We start from the raw sequence: 10,977 nt of genomic DNA on the forward strand, positions 1-10,977 counted from the left end.
GCGCAGAGCGACCAGCGGTGTCCCTCCAGCCGCTATCTCCGCAATTGGTATCTGGGGAATCTGGATAGCACGCCCGAAATGGAGGCTGCGAAAACTGTGGCCGCCTGGTGTGTGTGTCGGTCTAAAGTTTGCATGCGTTCTCTCTGCACTGGTATCACTTATATTGTGAACACCAGCCCCACTTCCTACGAGGTTCCCAGTTCATGGAAACTCACGTTAGTGTACATCGAGTTCAAAGGTCTCCCCAAACCACCGAAGCTTCCGACTACCCAACCAGGCATGTTACGGGCTATGTCGACATCCATAGGCCCCTCAGTGGGACCTGTGATTCCTCTACACATTTCAAATGTGCGGTCCGCTTGTTGTTCTGCACAAGCAAGGTGGACGGCTTCCTGAAGCGCATAAAATTGCTTCCGGATGACTCCACGGGCTAACCTATCGTCAATCACTCCTTTTTGGAATACTTCCATCAGAAAACGCAGGTCATCGGTACTAGTCATTTCATGAAAAGCCCCGAATGCTATGACCTGTAGCCCCTATGAAAATTTTGCAGTTCTCCAGAATACCGTTTAACTTGACGCAACTTAAGTTGAGCGCAATCATGATCCCGTCGCTCACCGTATGGCTCACACAGTCTATTTCGAAAATCCTTCCACTTTGGGGATTTTTAAGCGGGTTGCCAAAACTCGTATGCGTTCATCTTCCGTAATGAAAAAGATACTGCCCATATCACGTGCCCAATCATGGCATTGTGACGATCTCTCTCTTCTCTGAATGTTTTAACGCGTTGTGTAAACCATCGAACCCTGATTTCGCGTACGATTTCCTGCACGGTTTTGCAATAAACTGTCCCCCATTTGTTGTATGTGTAGGTGAAGTCATGTTTGTCAGTAAGAAGCAACACACACAAATGGTAATAAAACGTTCACGCACTGGTCCTGATTCAAGCGTTCAAGAATGTGCGGTTGATGGATTGGCTCACGATTTCAACGATCCACGAAGAAAGCTCGACCACTAAGACTTGTGAAATGGATATTTGCGATTCCGGGTCACATGGCGCCCATTTGCAGCAGATTTATCATTGCTTGCGTGATACTAGTGGCGACCTCGCTCGTGCCAGGCTTCCCCGCGGACCAGCCAAAAATGGATCTCCATGATCAGCAACGGTGCGCCTTATATACTACGCACGTCGGGTCATGGTCGTATGTTACGGGAATGACGTGATAACTAACCAATGAGAAACGTGTGCGATGTCGTAAGATGGTCGGCTAAGCCAGTCGCAGAGCGTGGGATGGCCCCGCGTTCCCAGGACAACTCATGCAACAGATGCTTGGTGAGGTTCTGAGGGCGTCTTTTTTAAAGACAATATTGAGTCGCATTACGGAGGTTATGCATACTTTGTGTTCCAACGGAACAGCTGGCATGTCGTAAAAGAGCTCTATGCCACGATGTTTAGATGTCCTCTAGTGCTTTTTCCTCCTGGAGAGCTTTCAGGATACTTAACTTTATCTTTGTTGACATCTGGTTTTTAAATTCTTGAGACATTTACTGCTATGAAATATAACTGTGCTACAAGTATGTTCACGCAGTGGCCTAAAGCCCATGATTTAACACAAGGCGGCAGTGACATCATCCAAGGACTTTATTTAGAGCAGGCTCCGTTTTAGGGAGCTGACTATCCCATATCATAGCATTCGGTTTGCGGCTCACCTTGCATCAGTTCCATTCAAAAGCTATGCTGATAACGAAGAATTTATTCTTAGGTCGTAATTTCAACCCTCCTTTTCCGCGATTAGAAAGCATCGCCACCCTCAGGTCGTTTTTCCATGAGTTTACCCAACCTTTCGTCGACGCGCCTCCTATTAGCACATAGTTGTCCTGCGTTTTTCAGCTCTAGAGGGGTGGCGTCGCCGGCTACCGGCCATGTTCTGCTGTCCTTTGACCGATCGCTGCGCTAGTCGAAGACGGGCACGGTGAGCGCGCCCTCGGCCGACACAGGCTCGGTGGCGTAGGCCGGGTAGGCCCGGGAGCGACAGTCGCCGTCCTCGTGCGCCGCCGGCAGCTCGATGATGACGCGCGTAGTGCAAATGCCGTTGCCGCCCTCGTCCAGGTCGCCCGGACAATGGGACGTGGTCGCGTCGGTGCGCGGACTCTGACTGGTGAACCTGTCGGCGCGGTTGTACATGCACGGTCAGTCGACCATCGACGCTAGCACGGCAGCCTGCGCTCGGTGGTGCGTACAGCCGCCCCGGCTCGATGACGGGCGAAGAGCGAGAGTCTAGAGACGCCTTATAGCCTCCATAGCTGAGCGGCCGTAAATCTCCAACGCAGGACACCCACTAAGCGCATGGGTTAACACAGGCCACAGGCATACACCGTCCGCTGCTTTGGTTCATTGGCCGGGTTGGTAATGCCAACCTTCTGAAGTCGGGACGCCCGCATTACAGTGCTCCTGCCTACGTGAACATCACCTCACCGGCATGTAGCCAACTCACCTGAAGACCGCCACTCCGATGGCCGGGTCGTAGAAGCACTTGCTGTTGTTCTCGTCGGCCAGTACCTCTTCCATGTCGTTGACAAGGGTGTATTGATTTCGCGGTTTTATGTCCAGCTCCTGGTTGGCACCCACACAGACGCCAACGAGCTGCGCCAGGCCTTGCTGGACGCCGTACATGTTGAACCCGAAGCGGGCCGGCACGGTTGTGTTAAAGTGCATGATGTACGACTCGGCCGAGTTGAGTGAGTAGCTGACCTGCTTCTCGGCCAGCGCCGTCTCCGTCTCGGCGTTCTGCAGGTCGTTGCGCGTCATGAATGTGGGGATGTTACCGGCGATGCCGAGCTGCACGCGGTTGAAGCGGTCCGGACAGAGCCCGACGCCCGGCCCCCAGTTGGGCAGGAGCACACAGCGCGCGTTCATCAACAGTGGGATGGGCCGCACCAGGCTGGCGCGAGGGTAAGTGGTAAGCGAGCCGTCCCAGTCGAGCACGACGTTGTGCCGGTTACCGTCGCGCTCCTTGTAGCCCGTTACGGTGCCGTCACCGTCGTAGAAACGGCTGCCACCGGCCGGGTCGGCGAAGTCAAACGTGGCGTTGCGCACGCTGGCAATAGGCGAAGAGAAGTACGGGTTGCTGAGCTTCTTGCCGATGGCGCCGGCCGGCCGCAGCGCGTTAGTCTGGAAGCCGGCAAACGACGTGTCCACCACATGCACGGGTCCACGGTAGAAGGCGACGCCAATTTGCGCGTGCTGCGCGGACCCGGTGCGGGGTAGCGAACGGTCCACCTGGATGACCTCTCCGGATGGCAGCTGGACTTCGCCCGCTGGCTCGCCCTTGTTGGCTGTGTCACCGACGATACGTGCCCCAGATAGCATCTCGTTATGCTCGTTGGGCTTGGCCGGTGCGGCTGAGGCAAATATGAGACCGATACCGCTCTCGGCAATACGGAAGTTTGTAGCCAATGTGTGCATAGACTTGATCCAGACACCCTCGCTGTTCTTGTAAGCCACGAAATCGTCAAGATGTAGAAAAGCCATGTCACTCCCCGGATCTGTCGGGTCCACGCGCGGGGAGTAGCTGAGCGGCTGGACTGTTCCGTCAGGGAGGAGCGTATCGTCCAGACGGAATCCAACGCGCCTGTTAGAGTGTGCCACGTTACCTTGGAAGGCCTTGACAAGTGTTCGCGATGCCTGTTTTTCTACAAGACCCATATCTACGTTGGCAGAAGGACCTGTGGGCAAATCCGGCATCAAGATCCAGATGCCAATACCTTCGGAGCCGGCCGCGACGTTGTTGATGACCTCGTTGTCGGGGTTGGTCACCCAGAACGTGCTGACCTTGTTGACGGCGTCGGTTGGCAGCAAGGTGCCCGCTTTGGTGCCCATGCCGAGGTTGCCTATCAGTCTGTTGTCCTGCTCGCCGCCGTCCTCAAGGAAGAAGCAGTGACCCAGGTGGTCGAACGCCACGTTGTTCTCGGCGGTGACGTTGTGCGTGCCGTGGATGGTGAGGCAGCGCGAGAACGTGTTGTGGATGGCATTGCCGCGGATATACACGTCTTTCTGTGACGTGTCCAAGCACATGTGGAAGTGGATGGGATATGATCCGATGACAGGCTGCTGCCCCATGTGGTAGAACTCGGCGTTTTCAATCCTGGCGCTGTTGAAGCCAGAGAGCATTTTAATATGTCCGCCAAACGTATCGTAGTCAAAGCTGTCGCACAAGTTGTTTCCATAGCAGGCATCCTCCATTTGGCCGTGGAATTGGACGTTGCGTGTGAGGTCACCGACCTCGCCGCGCATGTCAACGCCGTCGGTGATTTCACCCCAGTGCGTGTACCAGATGGGACCCATGACTTTCACCTGCGTGGCGTCGCAGTTAGGGCAGTCCAGCAGATCGAACTCCTCCTCCTGGTCTCGGTTGAAGTCGGTGGAGGCGATGACAATCCTATCGCCGGTTTCCCAAGAGCCGATGTCGTCGGTCATGGTGAGGATCACCTCCATGGAGGGTGTGGTGCCGGCCGCGTAGGACGCCATTTCGGGCAGGGGGCTGTCGGAGCCACTGAGCACCACGGTCGACATGGCGGCGAATTCGACATCGCCGATGGTTTGCACCACGCGTCCTGTGTGCGAGCGACCGGTGTTGACCGTGCCGACCATCTCTACGCTGTTCTCGGGTGAGCCGACGTGGCAGATAGCGACGAACGCCAGCCGCTGCTGGTCCACCATGCTGCGAATGGCTGACTGCCGCTCGCCACCGTAGCAGAGCGACTCAAACACCTCCGCCGTAGCGACCGGGTCGTGGCTGCCGAACCTGGTCATCTGTGAGACGGCCACCACCACCACGTTATCCGTGTGGTCGAGCACTCGGCTGTACTTAGTCGGTCCCGTCACGCGTCCCCAGTTCCGTACGGCGTTACCATCGCTGTCGAACTCGTACATGCGGAAACCATTGCTGCTGATGTCCTCCTCGTCTTGTACGCTGTAAATGGGGTTACCCACCAGGTCCTCACGCGTTGATTTGGGCACGGTAGCTGCCAGCTTAGTCCACGAGCGCTTGGGCTTACCGTGCACCTCTAGGGCCCCTCGTCGCACGAGCACGGCCTTTTGCACGTCGGCGGCGCCCTCTGCCTCGTCGCGCTGACCAGTGAGCAGTACCTCGGCGCGGCTTTCGAACGGGCACTCCTCGGAGCCGATCCAGAGCTCGCCACCATCCAGCTCGATGAGGCTGGCGCTGAGCAGCAGTTCGTCGGCACTGGGGTCGAAGACCAGCCGGCCGCCGTCCACGATAGTCACGGCGCCGAGCGCGGCCGTGCTGACGTCCAGCAGCAGCGGACGGTCGATGGTGACGTCACCGGACGCCGGCACCTGGAGCAGGACCGTCCCAGTGAGCCGAGCACGTGCGCAGGGGCCGCTGCGGGATGCAGACACAAACTGTTCTGACCGACTGGGGACATCCGTCCGGTCTGTATCTCGACTCACACGTACAGGGTGGGCTTCGTGGTCAGCGAGTGGCTGAAATGTTCTTTTAGCTCAACACAAAACTCGCGAAACATTTTCCCAGGGATATCTGCGTTGTTTTCGTGCTATGCTTTTATGTTTTATGACTAAATGAAAGTTATATATATATATATATATATATATATATATGTGTGTGTGTGTGTGTATGTGTGTATGTGTGTGTGTGTGTGTGTGTGTGTGTGTGTGTGTGTGTGTGTGTGTGTGTGTGTGTGTGTGTGTGTGGTGTGTGTGTGTGTGTGGTGTGTGTGTGGTGGGTGTGGGTGTGGGTGTGGGTGTGGGTGTGGGTGTGGGTGGTGTGGGTGTGGGTGTGGGTGTGGGTGTGGGTGTGGGTGTGGGTGTGGTGTGGGTGTGGGTGTGGTGTGGGTGTGGGTGTGGGTGTGGGTGTGGGTGTGGGGTGTGTGGGTGTGTGTATACATATACACTACTTGAGTTTGAATCTGTGGCCACAGTTTGGCAACTAGGGGTCGAAGGCATAAGAAATTGACCCTCCTGGGTGGATAATTGCACGGGAAATCGCGAGGGGTCATAGCTGTGGTTGCACGTGCCACCTGCCGCGTGCGGGGGAGTGGCGACGATGAATTTGTGCAGGTTGTTCCTGTTAAGAAACTATTAGTATGCACATAGTAATTTTTGCTTCGGTTGCGTCTGTCCGTCATGTTTTCCGTAGCGCTGTGCACGCGCTGAACGGCGCGTCGCTCATTGGTGAACCGCTCTGACCGGCTCGGGCGCTCGGGCGCATGAGGTTTACTTCCACGGGTAGATGGCGCGCCGCTGATTGGTGAACCGCTCTGACCGGCTCGGGCGCTCGGGTACACGAGGTTTAGTTCCACGGGTAGATGGGGCGTCGCTGCGGTCCAAGCACCGGACTGGCATAACTGTAATCATTACCGCGTCTAGAACGTACCTGTCAAGACGCAGCCAAAGCGTCTTTGAAACCTTCTTACACGTCAAACGCATTGTACAATGCACAACATCGGCCGTCCAACATTAACCTGTCAAACCAGGCAGGCGTGCATCACAGAGTCGCTTACTAAGTTGACACACTGCTTGTGAAAAGACGGGCCGAGCTAGATTGCTCCTTCCAAAGTAGAACAGTGAGGTTACGTTTTTGGGCACCTGATTTTATCTTCTGATATGAAACTTCATCCACATACGTTAAAGCAGAATAGACGTCCGGGTCAGGCACATCAGTGCCATACCTGGACGTGTCAGTCCTGGCCACGATTGGGGATGTCAATGCACGGATTGAAAGCATCAATACTTGACTGGAATATGCCAATGCATGACTGCAATGTGTCAATGGACGACTAGAATGTGCCATTTTATCACTGGGTTCTAAAAATCAAAAACGTTTATGGGCTTTCAACACCAGGGGCAGCGTCACCAATTTTTGACAGAGTGACGAGGTTGTGAAATCATCATCACCTGAATTTTTGTAAAAATGGGTACGAAATCATGCATTTAATTACTTGCGTTCTCGTAAATAATCATGGTATGCCGATTATCCATGTGGTTTGCGCTGCACCACCATAAGGCATGGGCGTGCGGGAACCGGGGATGGAGGTTAAGACGGAGACCTACCTTTTTCTGAATAGTTAGCATTGGTATCCCCTTTCCATCCCAGTGTGAAATGACGTCCTCTGCGGCATGCGGGCAGAAACTGTTCAATGCAGTATCGTAGCTTCTTCTTAGCACAGTGCATCTGATCGTCTAAACTGATTGGCTATGTGCTGCATCAGTGTATAGGTAGGCATATGTTTTCATACTTTTCATTCTGCGCGCCACCCGTCCAGGACTGGTGGAGTTTCACGACGGAGCGTGTGGCAGCGAGCACGCCGGCCACGGTCAGGAACTCCCCCCCCCCCCCCCTCCTCACTCGCCCAACCAAACATGGGTATTTATACGTGGCAAGTATGACTCAGGCCGAGCGGGGCCTAAGGGCTCGATGCGGGTCCGTCCAACGCTCCAGCCGGTTGACCCGTGGCAACAACGCGGCGCAGATTTTGACCGGATCTGCGTGCGGAAACAGTGTGTGTCACCCGGCCAGATGGGGTAAGCGGCCGTTCCCCCCCCCCCCCCCCCCCCCCCCCCGGAACGACCATGACGGCGACCCCGTCTTTCGAGATGGACCATCACGCGAAGGCTAATGCACGCGAAAAGCCAGATCACCGGTGAAACATCATGCGCGCAGGGATTTTTGGCATGAAGATGTGTGCCGCTCCGTCCCAAGAACCCAGTCGCGCCGGCGCCGCCTTCACCCCAGCGGCATCAGAAGCGTCACGCCACGTGTGGGCTGGGCTAGAGGGGGACGCGCGGGCCCGCCCGAGGCGAGAGTGGGCCGGCCTTGCACCGTGGCCGGCGACACCACGCCCGAGATGTGTCCCAGGGGCATGTTGGGGCCGAGCCATGGAAGCAGCGCAAGCTGGCCAGGCAACACAATGGACGGAGAGGGCTTTGCGGCAAAACTGTGAGCAAACGAGGGCGGGCCGACCTAGTTAGAGAAAGTCTACCAGCAAGAAGCTTTCAGAGTAGTCAGTCAGTGAGTTACGAGTGTGGAGCGTAGGGGAGAGGGAGTGGTGACGACCTGGCGGTGACATCTGGCCCCGCGGGCAACGGAATACCGGCGGCAGCATGCACGTGTGAGTTCACAGTCTGTTGCCCCCCATCCTTTCCGACTCTTGGACGTCTGGCGCCAGAAACGTGCCCCTTGACCCCTCCTCACCTGGCGGGCGCGGGCCACGGCCGTCCGTTCCCTCCCGTGTAGTTGGTAAAAGAGGGGGGGGGGGGGGGGCACTGGCGATGCGACTCTCCCATTCCGGCGCTGTGTCACGGGCGTGCTCCCAAAACTAAGGGGGCGGGGTGTCACGCGGTTCTTCTATGGCTAAGTATTTTTTTTTTTTGTAAACAGAGGTGACGGTCTGTGTTTAATGATTAAGCGTGGAAGCGAAGCTGGAGGTGCTTTGGATAGGCGAGACAAGGCGCTCGCACCCGGCGTCGGTCGACATGGTGACCGAGGCCGGTGACGCGCGCTTCAGCGCGGCGGCTCGCTCATTAGCCTTCGCCGGGGCTATCTTGCTTTAGGCGCTGGAGGCAGCCATAGGGATCCGGGCCGTTTCGGTATGGCCCTTACCGGTCATGCCTCAGGCCGGAGCAGCGTACGAGCCGTGACCGCACATCCAAGGCGGTTTTCTTCGGGAACAACGTTAGCTTATGGTTCAGCTCGTCGGCTTACGTGTTTCTCGTCTTGCTTGATTTTCCCCTGATTAGGAACCGTGGGCTCTCAGCTAAACCTCGTCCAGGTCACGTGGCGAGTTTTGCCTACAATTACGTTTCTTAACATTCTTTTATTCGCTTCTTGATCTAGCTTGCAAGGCTCCATCCAGACCGACATATCCCTTTGCCGATTCCCTTCCGGCTGCCCCTTTAACGAGGGACGAGTCGCGTGGCATCGGTAACGGCCACGAAGAGTGATAAGCGCGGAACGCACCCGAACGGTGCGCCTGAGTTATGCTCAGGATTGAGAAGGAGCAAGACGGCCGCAGTCCCGATCTTACGGAGATATATGTTTAATGGGCAGCTACGACATGGCTTAGACGTCCGGTTTTTATTGTTTTTAGTGCACCTGTGAAAAAAATCGCCGCGCAAAATTGGCTAGCTATTATTATTGAGGTACAAGCGTCTACACGACTCGTTGATGAGTATCACAGAGTTCACACACTGAGCGGGCGGGCTGGCCCCTGCTGGCGAGATCATGCTTACGGCGCCGGCGTCCCAGGAGGAGGCGGCGCTCCACGGCTGCAGGTCGCTCGCTTCGTGCGGACACTCGGCGTCGCTCGGGTCGGTGGCCAGCGCCACCAACAACAGCACCGTCCACATCAGCATGGTCGGTCCTCTGGTGACCCCTGGCACCGCCGCCGGACATTTATACGGCGCCGATCATGATTCAGCAACAGCTGCTGATACCGCGTGCCGTCTTCGGCCTGGCTTTGAAGCTTGTTAATGTGCGCGACCTGTGGCATCTGTGGTGCAACAAGTGCCACCGCTGAAAGCGACGACAATAGAGTGCGATACCAATAGACTCCTCGGTAAAAGACGTCATTGTTACCGAAATGGACATGAAGAAAACGACTTTGTCTCTCGCGGACTGGTTGTACTCGTACGAGAAATCCTTAGCGCCCACACATAGCCCGCGTCCACGAGATCAATGTCGAATGATGTACATGGTCATTCCTATATCCATAACTGAATCAATGTTGTAGATATTTGTATGCAGAGAGCTAGGATCGCTTTTGAACTAGGGCGAGAGTGAAAAATTCCATCGCAAAAAGACCGTGCGGGAGTGAAACCAATAAACTCACAAAAGACGGAACTTATGAGCTCGTGACTGATGCTTCAGCAAACAAAGACATTTATTTCAAGTTGGCATGAATTTAATATCAGAAACCTCACAAAACTATTTCGTTTTTAACATCTTTGGCCATTACAGTGAAACAATACCTTCACACGCGCTCGGGTGGGGGGAGGGAAAATTGACCCCCCCAATCGCTTTTCCCCGAATGGTTTTTGAACGGCGCGGCGTAGCCGCGCCACATTTTGCATAGCTGTAGAAAATTGCATAGCGGATCATTTGACATACAAATTTTAGATGTATCTTGTATGGTGGCTGACCTGTGGCAGATCAAAGTCAGCCCATGGTTTCAGCGAAGGTAATTTCTTGGGAATCGTTCAATCTGATACAACAACGGAGTGTTTGACGAAGATATACATATCTGGGATGCTTTCTTAGGCACCGCAAATATTGAATGAGCAAATTACGTTGACCTAAGGTCAGGTATGATGGTCAGACCAAGGTCAAAACCAACCTGATTTATTACTCCAAGGGTTGCTGTATGGTATAATTGCTGGTGCTCATTTTGAATTTGTTGACAGCAGTAACCGCATTATACATTTTCAGTTGACTTCTTAGAGGTCAGAACAGGCCATTAACCTAAGACGACCCGGGTCGAACCTTTTGTTTTAGGAACATACTGCCTAGCGTAATCTTTGTCGCTTATTCAAATGAAAACGCAGAGCAATCTTGTATCACTTTGGTCACCGTGACCTTCAAAGGGTCAAACAAGGTCAGTGACCTCAAATGGGCTTGCGACCTTTTGCTTTGAGACAGTTGCCTGGGTTCTGGGGGTGCTTTGGAGACCAACATGGAATTTGACCTTGTTTGACCTTATTCAACCTGAAGGTCTTGACCTAGGAAACTGAAATCTTAACCTAAGTGAGTTCACGTATAGGTCAAGACACTCTGTAAATTTGGTGTCTCTAGATTTCTTAGTTCCCAAGGTCTCAGAGGGGGGTTCAAATTGACCCCCACACCCGAGCGAGGGGTATCTAGCCGGCCAACCGGGCGCGCTTTAAAGCATAGTTATTTCATGACAGTACTATGATCATGATAAATTACTAACACCGACAAT

General features: G+C 54.6%; 1 protein-coding gene across 1 annotated transcript; it reads right to left on the minus strand.

The window, feature by feature from the left end:
- Nucleotides 1-1,954: 1,954 nt before the first annotated feature.
- Nucleotides 1,955-9,394, minus strand: LOC119092221 (cell surface hyaluronidase). The gene is made up of 4 exons (XM_037215195.1): nt 9,231-9,394; nt 3,766-5,246; nt 2,496-3,402; nt 1,955-2,165 (listed from the first exon to the last, which is right to left on the minus strand). The coding sequence occupies exons 1-4, from the start codon at nt 9,392-9,394 to the stop codon at nt 1,955-1,957; spliced, it is 2,763 nt and encodes a 920-aa protein (XP_037071090.1).
- Nucleotides 9,395-10,977: the final 1,583 nt, after the last annotated feature.

This window comes from Pollicipes pollicipes, unplaced genomic scaffold (assembly GCF_011947565.3).
Source record: "Pollicipes pollicipes isolate AB1234 unplaced genomic scaffold, Ppol_2.1 Scaffold_3447;HRSCAF=4054_pilon_pilon_pilon, whole genome shotgun sequence".
Taxonomy (NCBI): domain Eukaryota; kingdom Metazoa; phylum Arthropoda; class Thecostraca; order Pollicipedomorpha; family Pollicipedidae; genus Pollicipes; species Pollicipes pollicipes.

Coding starts and splice junctions, on each gene's coding strand:
- LOC119092221 (XM_037215195.1), bottom strand. CDS start 9,394: ATGCTGATGTGGACGGTGCTGTTGTTGGTGGCGCTGGCCACCGACCCG. Junction 5,247..9,230: donor GGGGCCAGCCCGCCCGCTCA/GTGTGTGAACTC, acceptor CTTCGACCCCAG/TGCCGACGAACTGCTGCTCA. Junction 2,166..2,495: donor ATCGGAGTGGCGGTCTTCAG/GTGAGTTGGCTA, acceptor CCGCGCCGACAG/GTTCACCAGTCAGAGTCCGC.